The 26,151-nt window shown below is 39.2% G+C and overlaps 2 protein-coding genes across 4 annotated transcripts in view; both read left to right on the top strand.

Moving 5' to 3' along the window:
* Positions 1-8,393, top strand: part of rnf130 (ring finger protein 130) — a 79,740-nt gene extending 71,347 nt beyond the window's left edge. The window contains exons 9-10 of one of the 3 annotated variants that reach the window (XM_017693367.2): positions 515-611; positions 3,264-3,744. In XM_017693367.2, coding sequence (XP_017548856.1) covers positions 515-611; positions 3,264-3,279 — 113 coding nt within the window. In that variant the 3' untranslated portion in view covers positions 3,280-3,744. Of the gene's footprint in view, positions 1-514; positions 612-3,263; positions 3,745-5,760 lie in introns of those variants that run through there. The other 2 variants (XM_017693368.2, XM_017693369.2) reach the window with 2 other exon arrangements.
* A 1,488-nt stretch (positions 8,394-9,881) lies between these two features.
* Positions 9,882-26,151, top strand: part of ctso (cathepsin O) — a 20,604-nt gene continuing 4,334 nt past the window's right edge. The window contains exons 1-6 of the mRNA XM_017693268.2: positions 9,882-10,172; positions 11,874-11,982; positions 14,169-14,308; positions 14,733-14,900; positions 15,032-15,153; positions 24,049-24,212. Coding sequence (XP_017548757.2) covers positions 10,011-10,172; positions 11,874-11,982; positions 14,169-14,308; positions 14,733-14,900; positions 15,032-15,153; positions 24,049-24,212 — 865 coding nt within the window. The 5' untranslated portion in view covers positions 9,882-10,010. The remainder of the gene's footprint in view (positions 10,173-11,873; positions 11,983-14,168; positions 14,309-14,732; positions 14,901-15,031; positions 15,154-24,048; positions 24,213-26,151) is intronic.

The raw sequence follows: 26,151 nt of genomic DNA, 5'->3' as shown, positions 1-26,151 counted from the left end.
GGTGGGGGCAGGGGATATCAGCATCTTTCAAAGATTCTACTTTCTGCTCAGGTTGATAAGCTAACAGTGTCATTTGACAGTGATTTTGTGCTAGATTAGAATTGAATGTTGCATTTCCACTAGTCATTCCTGCTGTATTGCCTGCGTTAGAGAACAGCTACACTGAAAAAAGGCAATATATCTGGCTTTAACAGTGCAGCTTAACATGCCATGCTTTTAAAGTTTTCCCAACACTGCCTATGTTTCTGTGTGTGTGATGCGGACCTGCAGCTGCTGTTCTCTTTCGTTTTTGTCTGCCTCTTCGTGCTTTCTCTTCCGTGTGGTCTGCTGAAGCGTGTCTCTCTTTTGCCTTCAGTAGGGGGCACTAATTCTCTCTCTGCAGGTCGTTTCTTCTCGCTCGCTCGTCGTTTTTCTCTTCATTTTCTTCCTCTTTCTGCTCTGCCGTGACGATTCCGCTGACCCTGGCCTCGTCCACTGCGGACAGTGACCCCTCCTCCTTTTATTCTGTTGACAGAAGAGTGGTTTATTGTGGCCAGTTTCGGCATCCTCAGCGCTCTGACGCTTTGCTACATGATCATCAGAGCCACCAGCAACAACAACTCCAACACTGAGTGAGTCCAGCATTAACACCAGACTACAGTACTTTAACACGGTTCATTATTTAAAGTGATAGATAGGTGAAAAACCTTAAGCCTTAACTCAAATGTGGTAATTCAGCCAATACATGTTTGAAGTTTACTTTTAAGTTTTTTTTTTTTTTTTTTTACTAGAGCCATGAGACTAATGTAGCTAGTAATGTTAGTTTATATGCACCAGATAGCTAACATGCTAACTGCCTACCTAAGTAATCTCACATTTACCTCAAACTTTGTGGAGTTGTTCAGTAATTTCTAATAGACTTGATTGTGTGGTTTCCGACGCTGCATGGAACACTGCGTTCCATAAACATGGACTGAAGTGGATTAGCATGACTAATAGCTAATAACATAGCTAAAAACAGCAACAGGCATTTATATAGGCTACAGTTAGCACTATGCTAATTGGTGGCCCTTTGAAAACATCAGCATAGACAAGCATGAATTCCATGCTGGGCTAAACTGATCTAAGATAGTTTGCTGGTCTGGTGCTGGTGTAGCTGGTGCTTGATGCATACTAGCATCCAAAACACAACATATCACTGCTGTTGGAATAAAGCCTTTCTCCGTTTTTGTTGTATTTTAGTTTTTGACATGATTTGAAAATGCAGCTCTTTACATCGTGTGTAAATTTCATGATGAATGGACTAAAAGAAACGTCCCAAAATGATTTGGGGAAAAAAGTCTGGTTCCATTGACTTAGATTAAAAGTGACGTAGGTTTTTCCTTCTCCTGTAAAGTTATCGTTTTGGATGTACGAGGTTTTCTTCCGACAGCATGCTGGTCTATACTGGTTTTTCTTTGGGGAAGCAGTGGTGGTCAAACCTTTAACTACATGTAAGCTATATTAGCAGTAATTCAGTCAAATCTCTCTCACTTCTTGCTTCTTTAGTTTTACGTCTGGAGCTACGGGGCCAATGTAGCCAGTAATGTAAGCTTATGTGCATCAGTTAGCATGGTACTAACAGCATGCCTAAATCCTGACATTCCCCTCAAACCGTGTGGAGGTATTTAGTATCTATTATAGACTTGACTATGTGGTTTCTGACACTGTGTGGCACAGTGTTATCTACAAACATGAACTTGGTTGCATTAGCGCAGCCAAACACAGTCACCATTCACTATGAAGCTGTAATTTGAACTGTACTTGAACTATTTGTTACTAGTCCAGTAGCTAATGTGTATTTACTTAAAGGCAAACTCCACCAATTTTAACAATGTCTAGATAATTAAATGGTTAAGATGTAAACTAAATAATTCAGAGTGGTTTGGTTTAGAATGCTCTGTTCTAGAGAAACTTCAGAAGTGTTCACAGTGGTGATGATAGGAACCAGACATCCACTTCTAAAAGCTTCTAAAAGAAAGTTATTTCATGAAGTGGTTATGAATACACTGCCTCATGTCTGAGACGTTCTCTCAGGGTAGTTATGTGACAAGGTTTTGGTCTAAAACCTATTTTAATCAATTTCAGACCAGGCCACTCTGAATGACAATGCAGCAGTTGTGAAAATTAGTGGAATTCCCCTTTTTCAGTTAAGGGGAAAATTCTGTAAATTAGAATTTTTACATTTATCGTTTTGAGATACTGTACATCTGATCAGTCAAAAGTTGGGAGCACACCTGCTCAGGAAGCATTTTTGTTTTTAACCATTTTCACATGAAGCATATTACACAAGCAAATTAACGAGGACAGAGTCCACTAATTAACTTGTACAGCGATGTACAGTATATATAACTTCTTTATATGTATAACTGTTTATCAGGGCAGTATGTTTATAGTACATCCTATTAGATTAGAAGAATACAATTAGAAGTTTGATTCATATTTTATTTATTCTAAGGTTATTTTTTTGAACAAATAAACACTTAACAAATAATTTTTCTGAGAAAAAAAATATTTTGCACAGTATAGTACATTCAGTTAAGTGGGTCCAGACGGCTACTGTATATTCTACACCTTTCAAGGGTGCCTTAATAAAGAGGCTGGTTCTTTTTTAGTAAAGAAAATGGGTCTATATAGGACCATAAACACTCAAAGAACCATTTGTATGATTAAAGGGTTAGTTGCATCATGACATGGCTCTTCAGATTGATGGAGAACATGTTGATTATGGTACTATATAGAACCTCTTTGAAAAGAGAAGCTTTATATCGTAAAAATAGCAGAACCTTTTTGTGCTATATAGAACCATATACAACACATTCTCCAGCAATTCAAATGGAACCATACTCTTTACTAAAAACCCTTAAAGCGTGTAAAAAACACAGTAGAAGAACCGTAATTTTTAAGAGTGTATATATCTTTGCATAATGAAACGGTTCTTCAGATTGATGGAGAATGTGTTGTAAATGGTTCTATATAGCACCAAAAAGGGTTCTGCTGTTATGATGTCAAGCTTGTAACAATAAAAGTACCTTTTTTTTGGTGCTGTAGCCTATAGAACCGTTTTCTAAAAAGTTCTGTATAGACTTTTACCAAACAGAATCGTTTAAGCATGAAGTGGTTTTATATAGAAGTCCTAGTTCCAAATAAAATCATTCTCTTTACTAAAGAAAATTAGAGGAATCCTGCTGTGTACTATTGATGCTGTTGAATGTTACAGTGAAGTTCTGTTTGCTCTGTTTCAGGTGGGAGATGGAGTGAAGACACTGCAACCATCTGACACAAACATGATTTCAGATGCAGTAATTTCATCATTTTATATTTGCACTTAAAAATGAACCACAATTTTAACTTGGGTCATGTTGAGTGAAACGGAGTTGAAGCTTTTCTGCTTTCTGATTTTGCTTTCCAAGACTTTACATTGCTTTTCTCAACAAGTCTTTTGAAGCAGTATTAATAGCGCTGATAGTGCTGACTCTCATCTGCTGTATAAAGCATCAGGATTTATCTGGAAATGTTACTGCTTTTTACCCTGTTGGCTCCTGTGTGCCATAATAAACCCCCCTGCTGTTCATGACTGTGTAGTAAACAGAGCTGCAGAAAAGATGAGATGCTGAAAGAAGCCTTCCAGCAGACAGTCTTCTGATTTCTGCACATTCTTTGTGCCTTCTGTAAAAAAAAATGAATTGCAGATTTGAAATAAAAGCTCTTCTGTACTAAACAGAGTAGATTTGTCTCACTTTGTGTGTTCATGGATAATTAGTTGATATTCAGAGATGAAGTTGGTTTTATTTGCATTGCTGCATTGGTAACTTTGCTAACTTTTGATTGGAAGACAGACCCAACCAGTTCATCCAAATGTTCTGCTATTAATGATAATAGAATAATAATTTAATGTTTAAACATTTACATATAACTGTATATGTGTTTTGTGTGGGCAACAGCTGTGCAACATTAACTTAGTGACACAAACGACTGATTGTTTTATCTGGAGAGGGTTTAGCAGGGCTCCAAACATCCCCTGTGTAGCCCCTATGTCCCACATGAATGTATATCTTCTAAAGAAGACGTTGTTGATGTCATGAGGATTAAATAAACAGATATAATAATGAAGAAGTCATAAATAAATATCAAATAAAAGCTCAGTTTGTGTTTCTTAAACGATGATTTTTTGGTGCAGACATCATAAAATAGTTTGTAGTTGGTTTTATTTTAACAGGACTATTTCATTTAATCTGAATCTTTAAATGCTCAGCACCTGCCTAATCTCACATTTCCCATTCTGAGAATGTTGTAAAATATTAAGAATTTTCAACTTATTTCCGGAAATTTTTTACCAGATTTAAATAATTTTATTCAGTGAATGTCTTTTTTTCATTTGCATTTGCATTACATAAATGAGTAAGAATGTCTAGAAATGATTGGAATAATCTTACAGCAGTTTTTCAACAGTCTCCTAATAATAACTGTTAGATATATTGACTGGCTTTATGATTATTTCACTTCCAGGGGAGCATTGTTTTACATTGTATGCCTATAGGAATAACATTTTGCATTGTTTTCCACATAATTACATATTCCATTATTCCATAATTAAACTGGGATTTAATGAGTTAAAAAAAAATGTTAATAATCAGCAAATCACAAGCTCCAAAATAAACTCACCAAAGAAGCAGCATGAAGTATAAACGTTAAGCTTGCCACGTTTTCCTTTTTAATATAGAAGCGTGTATTGATAATAACTTATTTTGAGATTTTCAATTATAAGATGTACAGAGTGCCATCATGTGTTGCCATTGTTCAGTTTTAATGTTGAATTAACTGTGTGGACTCTCCTGTATCCAGTTCTGTTCTGTGCACAAATGAAAGATTAATGGTATACATGCTGAATAATCTAATTACTGAGCTAAAATTCAGGTCTTTTTATTGCATTTTTAAAAATCAAACTGGTTTTATCCGATACAAGACACGATAACATGCTGATTGCACTTAATTGAGTAATTGCCAGACAGTATCTAATTATTGATGTGAATATGCTGCTGCATATTTAACTGCCTGTAGAGATTTTACATGTTTACTATGTGCAAAATTGTTGATAAGATCTCATTTTGTCAATGATGCTCTAATTCTGTGGCATAAATGTACTAAAACTGCATTACAGCTGAAATCAAAAAGCCCTGCAAGCAACAGAATAGAATAGAAAAGACTAGAATCCTTCAGATGTTAATTCTCATATACTTGTGCATTATACTAATTTGTTTTATATTGTTGCTTTTATATTATATTGCTGCTATTTGTGATGATTTTAATCAGTTACTAAAGCACTAATCCACTGCTGAATGTGAGTAACATTGGAGGAAAATCTCTAACACATCTTATTGCTTTTTGTAAAACCGACAAAAATAATATTATAAAATATATATATAGCAATGTTTAATTGATAAATTATTCATATAAAATGCAGTGGTATGTTTTGCTAAATTTCCTTTGGGATCAATAAAGTATATCTATCTATCTATCTATCTATCTATCTATCTATCTATCTATCTATCTATCTATATCTGTGTTTATCTATCTGTCTATCTAGCTATCTAGCTATCATCTATGTTTGTATGACGAGTAATTTAAGAGGGTTTGAATGTGGCTCAGCCTGTCAGATTTTACAACCAGAATGTTTTTGCAGTTCTTATGTGCCATTTCAGAGAAAATTTTGACCCCCTTCTTCGTCTCCTCTTCCATCAGGTAGCCATTTCTTCAGCCGGAGCTCTGGCTCCCCCCGCAGCGTGGTGTGTGAGATGGAGCTTCCTGATATCCAGGCGTCTCTGGACATGTATGATGAGAACAAGTCATGAGGACACGCCTCCTTGTGACCTTTTCGCCCCCCTGTGCCCTTCCCAAGTCCCAGCCTGAGGGGGCAAATACTTTCCTACTGAAACCAGAAGTTTGGACAATGACAACAATGACAATGGCGACTGATTTTACTGTTGGAGAATGTACTTCTGACCAGAGGGTTTGGGCTGGACATGAAAACCCTCCTTATACTTCCAGACCTTTTTTCTTTCTCTCTTTGACGTTCTCAGACTCTCTTTTTAGAGAGTTTGTTCATTTCTTTGCTCTTTTCGATTCTGCTGCTGTTGTCTGACTGAACCTGTTCCATGTACGTTCTCTGCTAATTGTTTTTAATGTCTGATTGCGTATTTGGTTGTGACGGACAGTCTGGACTGGAGGACAGATACATGAGCCACTTTCGTAGCTAAAAGCTTCTGAACTCTTCCTCTATGTGATGTGAGCTAAATGCAGTTTACTGTCCTTCGTGCTGACCAAATTAGCACTCAAAATGAAACTTCTAAAGACAAATCAGCATTTCTTCCCTTGTAGAACAAAAAAGTATTTCTCTGTATATAGAAAAAGCGTTTTAAACCTGTATCTAATGACAAGCCTGGAATAACTACACCGAGTTCTACTCAGTCCTTTATAAAGGGGACCTAATATATACACAGTATGCCCAAAAGTGTCTAGACAACCCTGATAATTAATGGATTCTGGTACCTCAAGGGGCGACCACTGGTAAGAGCAATGTAATCTGTACAGAAAGGCATTGGCCATAGAGTAGAACGTTCTAGAGAGGTCACATACAAGCCTTTGATCTCTATAAGCAATGCCAAGTGTCTAGAGAGGTCTGAGGTCTAACAGTGAAAGGAGCTGCAGCTCTGTTGAAGACCATTGGAATGAGTTGGAGCTCTGTCAAACCCCTTTGGGATGAGTTGGAATGCTGTTGAAGACCTTTGGAATGAGCTGGAGCTCTGTCGAACCCCTTTGGAATGAGTTGGAGCTCTGTTGAAGACCCTTGGGATGAGTTGGAGCTCTGTCAAACCCCTTTGGGATGAGTTGGAGCTCTGTCAAACCCCTTTGGGATGAGTTGGAGCACTGTTGAAGCCTTTGGAATGAGTTGGAGCTCTGTCTAACCACTTTTGGATGAGTTAGAGCTCTGTCAAACCCCTTTGGGATGAGTTTAATTTAGAGCTCCACTGGCCACCGTTGGGATGAGTATGAGTGTTGTGAAGCTCCATTTGAGAGGTTTGGGATATGTTAGAGCTCCACTGACCACATTTGGAATGAATTGGAGTGATGAAGCTCCATTGTAGGTGCTTGAGGAAAGCCAGAGTGATGGAGATCCATTATACACATCTGGGTTGAGTTGAATTGCTGAAATTCCATTGAAGATCTTTGGGATGCCACTCAACTGACCTTCGTCACTCAATACTGTACCAAGAACTTCAGTGGAGCGCCATAAAAGTTCTTGGGATGATATTGAGTAATGAAGCTCAGCTGAACACTTTTGTAACGATGGGGTGCCATTTGTGATCCACACTGCAAACAAAGTGATATATTGACAACTAAAAGCATCTTTAATGTTGGTAATATAACTAATATTTATCATTATATTGAGATGGAAGAGCTTTGCAAATGTATAAAAGTAAAAATGTATTTTTTCAATTGGTTGAATAATCGTATATTATTCTTAGGATAGTGAAATAATAAGAAAAATTAGTAGACGTTTGAAATGGTTTCACTTCCAAATATATTTTTTGCAGAACTGGTCATCCAGCCTCAGTACTGGACCTCACGAACTCTCTTTTGGCTGCCGTCAAATCCTCACAGCAATGATCCAACATCTAATCAAGGCTTTCCAGCAGAGTACTGTTACTGCAGCAAAGGGGGACAAATTCGCTATTAATAGCCTCATTTCAGAAGAAAAACAAGCATAAACAGATGTCTGGATACTTTTAGACATAAAGTGTATATGAATATATCCAGTATTTGCATATATATATATATATATATATATATATATATACACATATATATATATATATATATATATACACATATATACATACATACATATATACATACATATACATACATACATACATACATATATATATATATGTGTGTGTGTATGTATATATAACACATCTATACATTCATATATATCTCTCAAGTGACCTCTTAGCACTGTTTGTCTCTCCTGGACCTTGTCGCTTGTACTCTTTGGTCTCTTGTGTCTGGTTTGTTTTTTTTTTTGTTGTTTTTTTGTTTTTGTTTTTTTTTTTGTATTTTGAGGGTGAAGATCTGTGATCACAAAGCAGCCTCACAGTCAGGGAACTGATTCTGGGTCACTATAGCTTTTTTTTCTTTCTTCCAGACAGGTACAATCAGTAGGGGTGGGGGGATGGGGGTTAGTAATCGTGACCCAGGGTTGGTGCTGTGCTCTGGGGCACTCTGTGGGAGCAGGTCCTGCTTTGTGTCGGTGGTGGAAATGGACGACCTGTGTTACATTCTGCCTCAGCATTAAAACTTGTCATAATTGCTTCTGTCTTGCTTCTTTTCGGCTATAAGTTACAGACAATAGACCTCTGAAGATGGATTGTCATTCTATAGTCACTGTCCTGCCCATATTAGGAGCCTATTATGGTTTAAGTAGATTCCCTTTATGGGAAAAATGAGCAGCATTTTCAGAAAACACTGTTATTGTGCCCTGTGGTAAAGTAATATGTTTCATTCTACTTACATTTCCCCTCCAACATTATTGGACCCTCTGAATTAAGAGGCTGTTAAGGAGACCAAACAGAAAACTAACATTACTACATACTGAATTGACATCATAAGACTGACCTCAGCAGCATGCTGTGACCAGTTTGGTATCTTGAAATATTGGCTTAGAATCATAAACAATATCTTATTGTTTCAAACGATTGATGATTCACTCGACGATCATCAAACGATTAATGATTCACTTTCTTTAGAACGTCATTATTTTCATAAAGTATCTCAAGATCATGTGAAAATAAAGTATTTTGAGATGCTGAATCAGTATTTCAAGAAAATGGGTCATAATTGTAAGATGTTTTCTGTATTTTGAGAACAGTTATTTTGATGTCAAAATTTAAAGAAAATAAGTCGTGAGAGACTAAGTCAATATTTAGAGAAAATGAGTCACTTTTAAGTTTCTAAGACATTGAAAGAGAATGAGTCATTTTGAGTTTCTAAGTCAAGACTTAGAGAAAAGTAGTCATCATTTTGAGTAGCAGTCTACATTTTGACATACGGCTGATGGAAACAGGAGAAAAACTAAAAGCGATTATACTAAAGGATGTTTGTAGATTTTATGTAGATTTTATCATTTCAGTGCAGATTGTTTGTATTTTGACTCAAACAGTCTCATAGTTCAGAGGCCCCAGTAAGACTGGGGGAGCATATTTTTAGAGCAAAACATATCAGGTTTGGAACAATTTTTGAGTCCTATTTTTACTAAAATTTCATTTATTTTTCTCTAAAAGAAAACCTTTTTTCTTCACTTTTTACACCAAAGAGAAGAACAAAATAAAAAAACTTCAGTTTCTATATATATATATATATATATATATATATATATATATATATATATATATATATATATATATATATATATATATAATATATAATATATATATATATATATATATATATATATATATATAACATTTCGTTCATGGAAACAAAGACACAAATTAAATATGCAGCAAAAAATTAAAAAAAATAAAAATACATTCAGAGAAAAGGGAATTCGTGCTCAAAGTGCACTTCCGCTCAGTGTAAGTCATCGCTGTGGCCACCAGGGGGCGATAGTGCACTTTACGGTTTCACAGGCAGCTGAAAAGCGAAGATCAGCACAGCTGAAAGCGAAAGTTCGGAGAGTTTGGTGGAGAGTTTGGTGGAGAGTTTGGTGGAGCTGGGTGGAGAGCTGGGTGGAGCGTTTGGTGGAGCGTTTGGTGGAGTTGGGTGGAGAGCTGGGTGGAGCGTTTGGTGGAGAGCTGGTGGAGAGCTGGTGGACAGTTTGGTGGAGAGCTGGTGGAGAGTTTGGTGGAGCGTTTGGTGGAGCGTTTGGTGGAGAGCTGGTGGAGAGTTTGTGGAGCTGCGGTGTCGCAGGTAATGATATTTTACTGCGAATGGCTCTCGTAGAAGCATTTACTCTTTTATTATCTTGCCATTTTCTGCTGGCTCGTTTGTCCAATGGAGAATTACTGGAGATGAATGAGGTCACAGTAGGAGGAACTTTCAGACGGAGCTCGAGCTTAGAGCAGCACATTCAGACATGGAGACACATTCAGGTAAGGAAACTCAAAAACACACCTGTACAGGTAATCGCTGCACACAGAGACACTGTGATTCACTGGGGCTGTTTTGTGGGTTTAAATCTGTAAAGCAGGCGGTTTTACACGTAACCAAACCTCATTTCCCCCTTGATTTCATTAGAAACACCGACCTTGTGCTTCCACTAACTGGCCACCAACCTTGCGCTTCCACTAACTGGCCACCAACCTTGCGCTTCCACTAACTGGCCACCAACCTTGCGCTTCCACTAACTGGCCACCAACCTTGCGCTTCCACTAACTGGCCACCAACCTTGCGCTTCCACTAACTGGCCACCAACCTTGCGCTTCCACTAACTGGCCACCAACTGGCCACCAACCTTGCGCTTCCACTAACTGGCCACCAACCTTGCGCTTCCACTAACTGGCCACCAACCTTGCGCTTCCACTAACTGGCCACCAACCTTGCGCTTCCACTAACTGGCCACCAACCTTGCGCTTCCACTAACTGGCCACTTTTATAGAAACACCAACCTTGCGCTTCCACTAACTGGCCACTTTTATAGAAACACCAACCTTGCGCTTCCACTTACTGGCCACCAACCTTGCGCTTCCACTAACTGGCCACTTTTATAGAAACACCAACCTTGCGCTTCCACTTACTGGCCACCAACCTTGCGCTTCCACTTACTGGCCACTTTTATAGAAACACCAACCTTGCGATTCCACTAACTGGCCACCAACCTTGCGCTTCCACTAACTGGCCACTTTTATAGAAACACCAACCTTGCGCTTCCACTTACTGGCCACCAACCTTGCGCTTCCACTAACTGGCCACCAACCTTGCGCTTCCACTAACTGGCCACCAACCTTGCGCTTCCACTAACTGGCCACCAACCTTGCGCTTCCACTAACTGGCCACTTTATTGGAAACAATCTCTTGTGCTATTTCACTGCTGGGTTAAAAGGGAACAGTCCACTCAACTATCCATCCCACAGGGGCTCTGATGAAGGAATAGAAGATGGCTAACACAAAATATACATCAGTTGATGAGCTACAGTATAAACAAGGGAAGGGTTTCTTATAAAGTGACTGTGGAGGCTACACTAGATTCGCTCTTGAAAATGTAGGAAATTGTTGTTGTATTTAGTGGATCTGAACAAAACTCAGCCACACAGTTTGTCTCATTTACTCGCAAAAACAAAGCCCTATTTTGTAGTGCCCAGCTTGACCTCAAAAAGTCCACCTAGAAGAAATAATAAAGTCTAATTAGGTACCAATCTGTCAGCTTTTTCGGGAAACAAAATTGAAAAACACAACTGTGAGCTTGAACGCATTTGTTTTCAGAGCAAAAAGAAATCTGAACATGTGTTTTTTTTAAGTCATATACATATCCCGTGTTTCATCGATCTCAGTGGGAGAGTGCAGTGCTAAATTGGGACAAATGCTAATTAGTTATTTTATGGGACCAAAGCATCTCTGCATGGCTCCACATATGAAACTCTCAAAAGTTTTGCTCCACTTCTCACCATGCCTAAGAACACCACCCTTCCCCATGGTAAAATTGCAGTAATGCATGACCTCTGATGGCTTATTGTTTCAGTATGTCACGATTATGATTAAAATATGATGTACTGTCCTGCTCTAGTGTGAACAGCACTAATGCTACATGCTTTGCTTTGTTTGCTTTTTTTTTTTTTTTTTTTTTGGTTAATTAGGCCTCAGTGAAAAGGCAGGCCTATCTGAACTCTCACTCCATGGACTTTCAGCTACCAGCCAAATATGGACTCAACCAGTTCTCCCACCTCTCACCAGGACAGTTCAGAGGTTCTTCTCTGTTCCTCCTTCAATAACACTTGTTCAGTCAACTGAATATCAGCCAAAAAACATAAATCGTTTTTTTTGTTATTAGTTAATGAAAAAACATTAACAACAACATTCCCATCTGCCCGCATGAGATGTTTGAATTCTTAAACCAGTTTTAAAATATGAATTAAAGTGATCGTTTGGCTGTCAAATTGACACAGTTCCTCCCCCCTTACTTTAAGCCTAACCCCTAACAGACTTGATTATGAGGTTTCTAACACTGTATGAAATACTAGAGGCAGGAGATATAGCTATAATATTCTGTAACATAGATATAATGTGATATGTGAAGAAATGTTTATACATACATACAGTGGTGCTTGAAAGTTTGTGAACCCATTAGAATTTTCTATATTTCTGCATAAATATGACCTAAAACATCATCAGATTTTCTGATGTCCTCAAAAGAGATAAAGAGAACCCAGTTAAACAAATGACACAAAAATATTATCCTTGATCATTTGTTAATTGAGGAAAATCATCCAATATTACATAATTGTGAGTGGCAAAAGTATGTGAACCTTTGCTTTCAGTATCTGGTGTGACCCCCCTGTGCAGCAATAACTGCAACTAAACGTTTCTGTTAACTGTTGATCAGTCCTGCACACCAGCTTGGAGACATTTTAGCCCATTCCTCTGTATAGAACACCTTCAACTCTGGGATGTTGGTGGGTTTCCTCACATTAACTGCTCGCTTCAGGTCCTTTCACAACATTTCGTTGGGATTAAGGTCAGGATTTTGACTTGGCCATTCCAAAACATTAACTTTATTCTTTAAGCATTCTTTGGTAGAACGACCTGTGTGCTTAGGGTTGTTGTCTTGCTGCTTGACCCACCTTCTCTTAAGATTCAGTTCATGGACAGATGTCCTGCCATTTTCCTTTAGAATTCTCTGATATACTTCAGAATTCATTGTTCCATCAATGATGGCAAGCCGTCCTGGCCCAGATGCAGCAAAACAGGCCTAAACCATGATACTACCACCATGTTTCTCAGATAGGATAAGGTTCTTATGCAGGAATGCAGTGTTTTCCTTTCTCCAAACATAATTAAGATACACTTTTTAATCCCACCAAGGGGGAAATTTCACCTCCGCATTTAACCCATCCGTGAAGTGAAACACCACATACACACACTAGTGAGCACACACACCCTAGGGGGCAGTGAGCACACTTGCCCGAAGCGGTGGGCAGCCCTATCCACGGTGCCCGGGAGGCAAATGAAAATGCTTTTCATTTAAACCAAAATGGTCTCATCTGTCCACAAAACATTCTTCCAATAGCCTTCTGGCTTGTCCATGTGATCTTTAGCAAACTGCAGACAAGCAGCAATGTTCTTTTTGGAGAGGAGTGGCTTTCTCCTTGCAAACCCTGCCATGCTGACCATTGTTGTTCAGTGTTCTCCTGATGGTGGACTCATGAACATTAACATTAGCAAATGTGAGAGAGGCCTTCAGTTGCTTAGAAGTTACCCTGGGGTCCTTTGTGACCTCGGTGACTTTTACACGCCTTGCTCTTGGAGTGATCTTTGTTGGTCGACCACTCCTGGGGAGGGAAACAATGGTCTTGAATTTCCTCCATTTGTACACAATCTGTCTGACTGTGGATTGGTGGAGTCCAAACTCTTTAGAGTTGGCTTTGTAACCTTTTCCAGCCTGATGAGCATCAACAACTCTTTTTCTGAGATCCTCAGAAATCTCCTTTGTTCAGGCCATGATACACTTCCATAAACGTGTTGTGAAGAGCAGACTTTGATAGAGCCTCGTTCTTTAAATAAAACAAGGTGCCCACTCACAACTGATTGTCATCCTATTGATAAACACCTGACTCTAATTTCACCACCAGATTAACTGCTAATTCTACAGGTTCACATACTTTTGCCACTCACAAAAATGTAATATTGGATCATTTTCCTCAATAAACAAATGAAGTATAATATTTTTGTGTCATTTGTTTAACTGGGTTCTCTTTATCTACTTTTAGGGCTTCAATATGACACTGAGTGTTTCAGCTATGCTAATGTACTGGGTTTAAACACCCCAGGTGGTTGCGTTGATCTGAATTTTCATGGCAAACTATCACTTTAATGAAACATACAGAACAGATTGTCTGTTATTAGTCAGATTTGTGACTGCTTGCATATTTCAGATATTTATCTCCAAGCTTGGCCTGAGATTGCTCCCAAATACAACATGACCAATCATGACCGCCCTAGATCTGAGCACTACCTTCCGCGGTTTGACTGGAGAGAGCATGGAGCTGTCGGCCCAGTTCAGAACCAGCAGTCGGTATGTTCCACCAAACAGGAGCATATTAGAGACTTTATAGTAGAGACCATTAGATACTAAATAGCACATTATTTTTTTTATGGTGATATGAACCAGGAGTCGCCATAACTACAACACAAAGCCATTTTATTTACTATCCAAAGCCACCAGTGAACCTACACATGTCTTCTGAGATTTAGATGGACTGTTGACGATGATGATAGTGAAGTAGTGGAAAATCTGAAAGAAGTTTTTTTGGGGACTGTTTAGCTTCACAATGCTCTGCATGTATCCCTCTACCCTCTGTGAATGGTTTAAAAAAAAAAATGTTTTCTTTGTTTCATGATAGTTTTGTAATGTCCCAGACATCAGGCAGCATTTACAGTGTCAGAAACCACATAATTGAGTCTGCAAGTTCAGTTGAGTCTGTGTTGTGTTCCTGCAGTGTGGGGGATGCTGGGCCTTCAGCGTGGTGGCGGCGATCGAGGCGGTCCGTGTGAAAGACGGAGGAATGCTGCAGGATCTGAGTGTTCAGCAGGTTATAGACTGTGATTACAAAAGCCAGGGCTGTAACGGAGGGTCCACAATCTCCGCTCTGGAGTGGCTCAAACAGGTACCGCAGGAGTCATTTGTAACAATAATTGTATGGTGTAAAAACATTGTAATACGTAAGAGGCATATATGTCTTTTACGTGACTGTAAGTCACTGTAACGGTTTCAGTTTATGTGTTTTTATTTTTCCAGACTAAAGAGAAGGTGGTGAATGAGACAGATTATCCATATAAAGCTGAGACGGGACTGTGCCGGGTTTTCCCTCAGCTCTACGGCGGAGTCTCGGTGAAGGACTATACTGCGTTTGACTTCAGGTAGAAAACACAAAGAAAGTGAAAGAAATTGTGGAGAAGTGTTTTTATATATGTAATACATACAACACAACATATAGGTACTTACATATGCTGTACATACAAAACATGAGATGTTTACATATAAATGCTTAATATCTTCTATAATATGTGCATCTATATACAAACACATAAGGTGATAAGTGATGATGCTGAAATACATATGAGATTATATTTAGGTACAAATTTAATATATATGTAAGCGAAACATTGTTAAGTATATACTTGCATATATATAGAAAACACATTGAGTGTATTATTATAACTAATATAATTAATACTTATCTGCACATAATATAATTGATTATATATTAGGCAATATGTGATACTGAAATACTTATGACATATATAGTTACAATACATATGGGATATATTGTTACATAATACATATGGGACAGTAGTAGTAGCACTAGTAGTAGCACTAGTAGTAGCACTAGTAGTAGCAGTAGTAGTTTAAAGGAAGACCACACTGAGCTTCGTTCTAACAACCACACTTTTCTTTAGCGCAGAAGAACTCAGCCTTTAAATTGTCTTCTGGCCAGTCTCCATTAACCAGAGCCAGCATAGCTCTGCCAGGGGAGTCAGTAATTATCATTACTCCTTTTTACATGAATTAATGCATCATTAATACAGATAATGCATTAATCTATAAATAATGCACATGTATGGCCCTTGGGCCATATACCATTGCACGTGTGTGTGTGTTTGCTGTGTCACTGAACTGTAGGTTATGTTTGGGGTCAGGGCCACAGCTCTTTTCACATGTACACTCTTGCTGCTCTCTAAACATCAATACGGGCAGTTTTTCCTGGTAGTGCTTGAATAAATTGAATAGTTCTCACCATCTTTTGTGATTTAAATTACTGCATTACTTATATGTGCAATCAGTCTGCAGAATATAACACTATGCTTTTCTGAATATGTGGATATCGTCACACCTTGTCAGTACTTGCTTTATAATAAAGAGAGCAAAGCTAGCCCTGTTTAGCTGGAGTTCAGTGCAACACGGTATGCCAGATATAATTTCACTGATTTTGATAGTGTTTTTTAAAATGTAGCACTACTCTTTCTCTTTTCTCCTCTATCTGATCAGATCTCTGAAAAAGTGAATATTGTGGTATGTATGATGCGTTTACGTATTTGAACCATCATGTACCATATACAAGGGGGGGAAATGTCAGGAAGTTATAAAAATAGATACAACCAAAGCCTAATTCACTCTTCACTGGCTTCCTCCCAAGTTCCATATCAACTACAAGATCTAGCTGACATTTCAAGCTGTATCTTACTGATAGGCTTAACTGTTAGTGTCCAGATCACTTCACTCCGCTGGGGCTGCTCACTGCAAACCTCTAGGATCTCTTACAGCTCAGTTAGTGGAAGATTAGTTTCTTATAGAGCTCCTAAATTCAGTATTCCAGAGAATACAACACAGTTAAAAAAAGATGCACTGATTGCGAATGTGTTGTACATGGTTCTATAAAGAATGTTTTATGGAAATTCTACAACCCCAATTCCAATGAAGTTGGGATGCTGTGTAAAACATAAATAAAAACAGAATACAATGATTTGCAAATCCTTTTCAACCTATATTCAATTGAATACACTACAAAGACAAGATATTTAATGTTCAAATGGATAAACTTTATTGTTTTCTGCAAATATTCACTCATTTTGAATTTGATGCCTGCAACACATTCCAAAGAAGTTGGGACAGGGGCAACAAAAGACTGGGAAAGTTGAGGAATGCTCAAAAAACACCGGTTTGGAACATTCCACAGGTGAACAGGTTAATTGGAAACAGATGAGTGTCATGATTGGGTATAAAGGGAGCATCCCTGAAAGGCTCAGTTGTTCACAAGCAAGGATGGGGCGAGGTTCACCACTTTGTGAACAACTGCGCAAGTAAATAGTCCAACAGTTCAAGAACAATGTTTCTCAACATGCATTTCATCATCTACAGTCCATAATATCATCAGAAGATTCAGAGAATCTGGAGAAATCTCTGCAAGTAAGCAGCAAGGCAGAAAACCAACAATGAATGCCCGTGACCTTCGATCCCTCAGGCGGCACTGCATTAAAACCGACATCATTCTGTAACGGATATTACCACATGGGCTCAGGAACACTTCAGAAAACCATTGTCAGTGAACACAGTTCGTTGCTCCATCTACAAGTGCAAGTTAAAACTCTGCCACGCAAAGCGAAAGCCATATATCAACAACACCCAGAAATGCCGCCGGCTTCTCTGGGCCCGAGCTCATCTGAGATGGACTGACGCAAAGTGGAAAAGTGTCCTGTGGTCTGACGAGTCCACATTTCAAATTGTTCTTGGAAATCATGGACGTCGTGTCCTCCAGGCCAAAGAGGAAAAGGACTGCCCGAATTATCAGCACAAATTTCAAAAGCCAGCATCTCTGATGGTATGGGGGTGTGTTAGTGCCCATGGCATGGGTAACTTGCACATCTGTGAAGGCACCATTAATGCTGAAAGGTACATGCAGGTTTTGGAACAACATACAGTGTATCACAAGTGAGTACACCCCTCACATTTCTGCAGATATTTAAGTATATCTTTTCCTGGGACAACACTGACACAATGAAAAAGTCTGTGTGAAGCTTATATAACAGTGTAAATTTATTCTTCCCTCAAAATAACTCAATATACAGCCATTAATGTCTAAACCATCAGCAACAAAAGTGAGTGCACCCCTAAGAGACTACACCCCTAAATGTCCAAATTGAGCACTGCTTGTCATTTTCCCTCCAAAATGTCATGTGACTCGTTAGTGTTACTGGGTCCCAGGGGTGCATAGGGAGCAGGTGTGTTCAAATTTGTAGTACAGCTCTCACACTTGCTCATCTTGCTGGTCACTGAAAGTTCCAACATGGCACCTCATGGCAAAGAAAACTCTGAAGATCTTAAAAGACGAATTGTTGCGCTATATGAAGTTGGCCAGGGCTACAAGAAGATTGCCAACACCCTGAAACTGAGCTGCAGCACAGTGGCCAAGATCATCCAGCGTTTTAAAAGAGCAGGGTCCACTCAGAACAGACCTCGTGTTGGTCGTGCAAAGAAGCTGAGTGCACATGCTCAGCGTCACACCCAAATGCTGTCTTTGAAAGATAGTCGCAGGAGTGCTGTCAGCATTGCTGCAGAGATTGAAGAGGTGGGGGGTCAGCCTGTCAGTGCTCAGACCATACGCCGCACACTACATCAAATTGGTCTGCATGCCTGTCACCCCAGAAGACATGTCAACAAAGGACATGGATTACTGGAACCATGTCCTATGGTCTGATGAGACCAAGATTAATTTGTTTGTTTCAGATGGTCTCAAGCATGTGTGGCGGCAATCAGGTGAGGTGTACAAAGATAAGTGTGTCATGACTACAGTCAAGCATGGTGGTGGGAATGTCATGGTTTGGGGCTGCATGAGTGCAGCAAGTGTTGGGGAGTTACATTTCATTGAGGGACACATGAACTCCAATATGTACTGTGAAATACTGAAGCAGAGCATGATCCCCTCCCTCTGGAAATTGGGTCGCAGGGCAATGTTTCAGCATGATAATGACCCCAAACACACCTCTAAGATGACCACTGTTTTATTGAAGAGGCTGAGGGTAAAGGTGATGGACTGGCCAAGCATGTCTCCAGACCTAAACCCAATAGAACATCTTTGGGGCATCCTCAAGTGGAAGAAGGAGGAGCGCAAATTCTCGAATAACCACCAGCTCCGTGATGTCGTCATGAAGGAGTGGAAAAGCATTCCAGTGGCAACCTGTGGAGCTCTGGTAAACTCCATGCCCAGGAGAGTTAAGGCAGTTCTGGAAAATAATGGTGGCCACACAAAATATTGACACTTCAGGAACTGTCTCTTAGGGGTGCACTTACTTTTGTTGCCGGTGATTTAGACATTAATGGCTGTATATTGAGTTATTTTGAAGAATAAATTTACACTGTTATATAAGCTGCACACAGACTACTTTTCATTGTCATTTTGTCATTGTTGTCCCATGAAAAGATATACTTAAATATCTGCAGAAATGTGAGGGGTGTACTCACTTTTGTGATACACTGTATGTTGCCATCCAAGCAATGTCTCTTTCAGGGACGTCCCTGCTTATTTCAGCAAAACAATGCCAAGCTACATTCTACACGTGTTAAAACAGCGTGGCTTCGTAGTAAAAGAGTGCAGGTACTAGACTGGCCCGCCTGCAGTCCAGACCTGTCTCCCATTGAAAATGTGTGGTGCATTATCCATCCATCCATTTTCTAAGCTGCTTCTCCCTCAGGGTCGCGGGGCATTATGAAGCACAAAATATGACAACGGAGACCCCGGACTGTTGAGCAACTGAAGTTGTATATCAAGCAAGAATGGGAAAAAATTCCACCTACAAAGCTCCAACAATTAGTGTCCTCAGTTCCCAAACTCTTATTGAGTGTTGTTAAAAGGAAAGGTGATGTAACACAATGGGGGAAACATGCCCCTGTCCCAACTTCTCTGGAACGTGTTGCAGGCATCAAATTCAAAATGAGTGAATATTTGCAAAAACAAAGTTTATCCGTTTGAACGTTAAATATCTTGTCTTTGTAGTGTATTCGATTGAATATAGGTTGAAAAGGATTTGCAGTTCATTGTATTTTGTTTTTATTTATGTTTTACACAACGTCCCAACTTCATTGGAATTGGGGTTGTATATAGGACCAAAAAGGTTCTTCTGTTGTTACAAGCTTGACATTGTAGGAGTATCTGTGCTATAAAGAACCATTTTCAAAACCATGTACCACATTTTATTCATCAGTCAACATACAAAGAAACATTTGGGCATGAAATGGTTCTATGTAGAACTCATGGTCATAACTAGAACCAATGCCTTTACTAAAGAATATCAGAAGAACCATCTTTTTTTAAGCATGTGGGAATAAAACACATTTGTTTTGGCTAGAATATGTCAGTGTTGTTGCTCATTTAGTCTTGTTTGTAATTGTGCTGTTGTGTTTTTACCTTGCCAGTGTTGTATTGATATTCCTGTCTTAAGCAGTTTGAGATTTTAAAGCTTAAATGAAAAATGCCGTTTTAATAAAGATTTGTTACTATTATAAATAGTAATCGCAAAATCCAGAAGGAGTGTATATATAGTATACAATAAATAGTCAGGTGCAAATAACAGCAGTATGAGGTAGAAGCTGTACATCTTAATACTGGTAATACTGATATAGTGGAGGCACTGATTCAGTACAGCAGCAGAGATAAATAAGTGGACATGAAGTGTCATTGCAGTGATGCCTAATTGGAATTTAAGAGTCTTACGGCTTCAGGGAAGAAGCTGTTTCTCAGTCTGGTTGTTTTACTCTTAATGCTCCGCAACCTCCTACCTGAGGTGAGCGGGACAAAAAGTGTGTGCTGGATGAGTGGGGTCCTTCATGATGCCAGTGGCCCTTTTCCTGCATCTGGAGGTGTAAATAGAATAGAATAGAATTCAACTTTATTGTCATTGCGTATGTCACAGGTACAAAGCAACGAAATGCAGTTTGCATCCATCCAGAAGTGCTTAGCAGCAATATAAATATGTATCTTACAATGTACAGTAAGTATAGTGTATATACAGGTTAAAAAAATATGAGGGGGTATGAACATGAAGGGGGTTATACAGGTTATAAACAAGAATGTACAGGTTATAAATATGAGGGGTATAAGTACTATGAACAGGTTATAAATATGAATGTTGTTTATCATTTGCTCTTTTGTATCAAACAGAAGTTCTCTACAGAAAAAAGCTGTTACACTTGATACATTTTTTCCAGGAGATATTCCACATTATGTACTTAGATTAGATTAGATTCAACTTTATTGTCATTGTGCAGAGTACAAGTACAGGGCCAATGAAATGTAGTTAGCATCTAACCAGAAGTACAATATATAACATTATTTACATAAAGTGCGGTGGTAACAGTGACCAGTGCATAAATATAACTGTTATATACATGTGTGTACAAGTGAAATGTGAAATATGTAATATAAAATATGAAACATACAATATAAAATATACAGTGTTATATATGCAGTGTTATATGTATCTATATATCTGTGTATTAAGTTTATATACAGGAATGTACATATTGAATATATAGTATATAATATACATATATACATAAAGTGAGATATGCAGTAATATGATACTTAAACATCATGGGTGCCAATAATGGTGAGCAGGACTGTATATACACTGCTACTATGTATGGCATAGTTGGCTCTCTTGGCAGATAAAAGGGCCTGGCTCTGACAATCGCAAACTCCTCCAGTGGTGAGCAGTGACTAGAGACTAGTGCCGCGTTTTTACACCATTCAGTGTTGATGTAAGCACACAGTCCTCCACCTCGAGTCTTACCACACAGCTCAGTGTCTCTGTCCGCACGGAAGTACAGCAGACCATCGAACTAGACAGCTAAGTCTGGAGTGGAGCTACTCATCCATGTCTCCATAAAAACAAAAACACAGCAGTCTCTGAACTCACGCTGGGTAGCCCACTGAATCCAGAGGTAGTCCAGTTTATTCTACAAGGAACAAACAAGGAGAGAAGTGATGGAATGGCTGGTCATCTGGGGTTAGCCATTAGCCTAGCGTGCATCCCGGCTCGCTTGCCTCACTTCCACCTTCTCGCGCATCACTTTCGGCCAGCAGACTCACGAAGCGCCATGGATCGTAGCAGGCCTAGTTGTGCAGCTCCTCTTCTTTGTTTGGAAGCAGAGATTGTGACTGATTTTTTATCTGTAGCAGGCTCTGGCGATGATAGATGGTGGTGCTGGTTGTAGCAGTCATGATATTTGGTTTTGGTCAGGTTACACAACAGATAGTAAACAAAAAAAAAAAATAGCGAAAGCACCATTTTGCTGTTCTTGAAGTGGCTGCAGCTATCCGACGTGCCACCAGAACCAGAATGTGTGAGCAGTCAATGCCGACTTCGGCTTTCAAATCAAGATATTAAGAAAGACACTTTGTTTGGAGGTGTTGATGCTACCAAATCAATAAGTTACCCTTGAGTCCTGGTTATGCATTGTCGCCCACAATAACATATCCAGACATCTGTAATTACCTTAAATACTGCATCAGTTCACACTGCAAGAGCTAAAAGCACACAAGTCACTAGTCATGTAGTTATTTGCTCTGTGAAAGGGTCAGCGAGATTCTGTCTTTACCATAAACTACACCATCAAACGCTGTCGTCTTTGCAAAAGTGAGTAACAGCTGCATATCTGTGTTTAATGGGGTTCATCAGTGAGGGCATTTTCTTGATTTTGTGCTTATCTTCTTAAACTCTTCTTTAAAGTCTTCTCATATAACATGACACTTATATATTTCATATCAAAATGCTCCATTATCTTCATCACTTTCCAAAAACGCTGCAGCAACTTCAGCAGCTGTAAACTCTGGACATCATTTTACATGTGACTCTATGTGGACTGAATGGTTTCCAGCATGAGGGGTCAGTCTTTAGTGATTTCCTGAGTGTCTATTGGTAAGTTTCACACAAAATGTAGATGGACACACGAATCCACCAGTTCCACACGGTGAGAGGCAGATGACATGTATCTCAGCCCCTCTTCATAGCCTCATGCAGTAACTCCATATGGATGGAATTGAATGGAAAGGGCAACTCTATAGATTCAGGAACCGTTTTCACTGTATTTCTGCATGTTATTAACCCAAAGAGAGAGAAACATATAGACACATTGAATTTGATACATTGGCGAGTTTGTGGATCCAAATGGGTTCAGGTAACAGCCCTGTTAACATTCTGCAATTCTCTTAACTGCATTTACTGCCTAGCTAAAGCACAAGAGATCTAGATATAACTATATTGCGTAAATGAACCCTCAGTCAGTGTCAGTTGTCAATCATGAACAATTCTCAACCCTGGAAAATGATCAGAACTCCCAAACTCCTCTTTCATTGATATTCTGTGTTTACTAGCAACTGCACCATCGAACATCATCATGATCACAAACATGAGAAACAGCTGCATAGCGCTGTTGTTGGAATAAAACTCGTATCTCCAAAATGACAACTTTATGGGAGAAGGTAAAAACCTTATTTACATTGAATGTAAGTCAGTGGAACCAGAATTTTTTCCAAATAATTTTTGACCAATTTTTTTGGTCCATTCATCATGATGTTTACATACGATGGACAGGGCAACAGGCATTTTCAAATTATGTCAAAAGCTGAAAAACTTTTGTGGGGGTTTTGTTGTGACAGCAGCGATATCTGTGTTTGCTGTGGTTAATCAGGGTTAGCTAGACATTAGCTCAAGCTAATGTGAGCCCTGCCAATGCAGTAGTTATAACAGCATAAGTGATGCTAAGCAGTAGCGATCTAGACACAAATAGATTGCAAAAAGCAATCAGTCAATGTCAAAAATGATAAACTCCTCAGAGCTCCTCCTCCTGCTAACTGTGTCCAACTGATGACATCAGATTTTGGTAGTGTTTAGGAGGAGATGCTGAAAGTTTCTCCTGGTTATTCTCTCTATTAAAGATTTCTCCTGGGCTGGTTCAGCTCTTGAGCCTTGATGGCGTCAGGCAGTTGGAATGCTATGGAAGCTCACAGCGTTTTTATTTTCACAACATCCATGAAGCTCACAGTTCATCATGGCTATATTTTGTCAGTCTGGATGCTTTATTAACTCATACTGTACAAGCAGTTTCCCTATAAACACGGCTGTTATCGCTATGCTGATCAGTATCATGTCAACAATGTGGCAGCAGCAACAAACATTTTTATTGTTATTGCTGTTGTGCCAGCAGTATAGAATCTTTATTTGAGTATGCTGAAGTGAGTCCATGTGTGTCTACTGCAGTGGACAGGAGAAGCTGATGAAGGAGCGTTTGGTGGACTGGGGGCCTTTGGTGGTTATTGTGGATGCTACCAGCTGGCAGGATTACCTCGGAGGAGTCATTCAACACCACTGCTCCAGTCGCCATGCCAACCATGCTGTACTGATTGTCGGCTACGATACCACAGGTACACACTCACACACTGCACACATGCTTGTGAGTCCAGTTAAATGTTGCCGTGGGTTTAAAACTAAACATCTCTGGTTTAAGTGCTCTATTGACGTCTATTTGGGTTTATACAACAAAAGCAGTCCTAATTCTTTTTTACATGGCCTGATATGCAGTGCTGCTTGACCGTTTGTGAACTCTTTAACATTAAATGCATTTCTGCAAAAGTCTAACCTAAAATGACATCAGATGTTAAATTAAGTTAACATTAGATTAAGAGAACCCAGTTGAACAAATAGTATAATTGTATAGTAATTGTATAGTTCTTCATATGTTTGTTGAACAAAGTGATCCCACATTATATATGTTGGTCTTGAGTATAGGTGACTCTGGTGTAAGCGTGGATGATCCTACCCTACCCTGTTTCAAAGTCAACGTCTTAACCATCAAGGTCTAGTTTTTACCACATACATTTGTTAGCACATGCTTTGTCTCCCAGAAAAATGACTCCAAGATTAGGGCACATAATATTCTGGAAGAGCACAAAGAACCTCAGGGTAACATCTAAGGATGTCTCTCTTACACTGGCTAATATCAATGCTTATGAGTCTGCCATCAAGCAAACACTGAATAAGAATAGTGTGTCTAAGCACTAGAACATTATTGTATTGCACTGTGTATTGTAGTATACTGTATTTTATTGCATTGAATGGCACAGAGTTCTGTGTTTAACTCTGCTCCTTTTTCTCTCTGTATCTACAGTGACTTTTTGTTTCTAGCAGTATCTGAGCTCAGGACTGTCTTTCTCTCTAACCTGTTGGTAACTAGCAAAAACACTTTCTCTAGATTGACAAAGCACTTCTTTTAAGTCGCTCTGGATAAGAGCGTCTGCTAAATGCTGTAAATGTAAATGCAGAACACAAGAGGGAATGTGTTATCCTAAAATAATATCACAGCTGTGATTTGGTCGCAGGCACAAGCCTAAGTCATGATGTTATTTTGCAATAACAAACAAACTTGGGGGTTTTATTGCTTTTATACAACATTTAAATAATTGAAGTAAGAAATAAATAAATTGGGCCGTGAACGCGTCATTTACTGTGTTAATGTTGGCGATTCCTTCCGCCAAATTATAGTTCCTTAACAAGCAGCTTGTTGCTACATCACAGTAACGAGCTCCGCCCACTCGCTGCACAGCTGGCAGTTCGTTCTCCAGCTCCTTACACGGACCAGCTGACAGTTTGGGAGTATAGTGTAGTCTCGTCTTCAGTGTCTGACCAAATCAGTCATGGGCTGGAGGTTAGGGAACCAGCCTCTTGACCGGAAAGTCGCCGGTTAGATCCCCAGAGCCGACAGAACATGACTGAGGTATCCTTGAGCAAGACACCTAAGCCCCAACTGCTCCCCGGGCGCTGCGGATTGGGCTGCCCACAACTCCACCCCTAGTGTGTGTGTGTGTGTGTGTGTGTGTGTGCTCACTAGAGTGTGTGTGGTGTTTCACTTCACAGATGGGTTAAATGCGGAGGTGAAATTTCCCCGTTGTGGGACTAATAAGGGTCTCTTAATCTTAATCGGCTGTTGGTCAAATGTGATCTTAAAAGTATCCATTTTCTGTTTGTGGCAAAGTAAGAAGTAAAAACGTTTAAATGACTTAAGCCTCTCCTACAGCTGTCAAAGTCGTTGCTTAGCAATGACGTCTCGGAGGAGTGATACAGTGTTAAAAAAAAAACAACTTGATGTTATGGTGAAATATCAGCACGGTTAGAATGCTTCTCAACCAATCAGCTTGCGTGGCCGAACTAACTGTTGTATAAATAGAATTAGCATGGAGAAAGCCACTCAGGAACATTTTCTTCTTGTTTAAAATTTCCTAAACACCACATGGAGTCAGATGACTGCTGACATTATGTTGAGAAACAGACAAATTAGATCTAATGACTTAAATGAGAACTGTTATA

Source organism: Pygocentrus nattereri, chromosome 8 (genome assembly GCF_015220715.1).
Source record: "Pygocentrus nattereri isolate fPygNat1 chromosome 8, fPygNat1.pri, whole genome shotgun sequence".
NCBI classification, from domain to species: Eukaryota; Metazoa; Chordata; class Actinopteri; order Characiformes; family Serrasalmidae; genus Pygocentrus; species Pygocentrus nattereri.
Note: the sequence above shows the minus strand (reverse complement) of the source record. Positions and strands in the feature narration are given on the sequence as shown.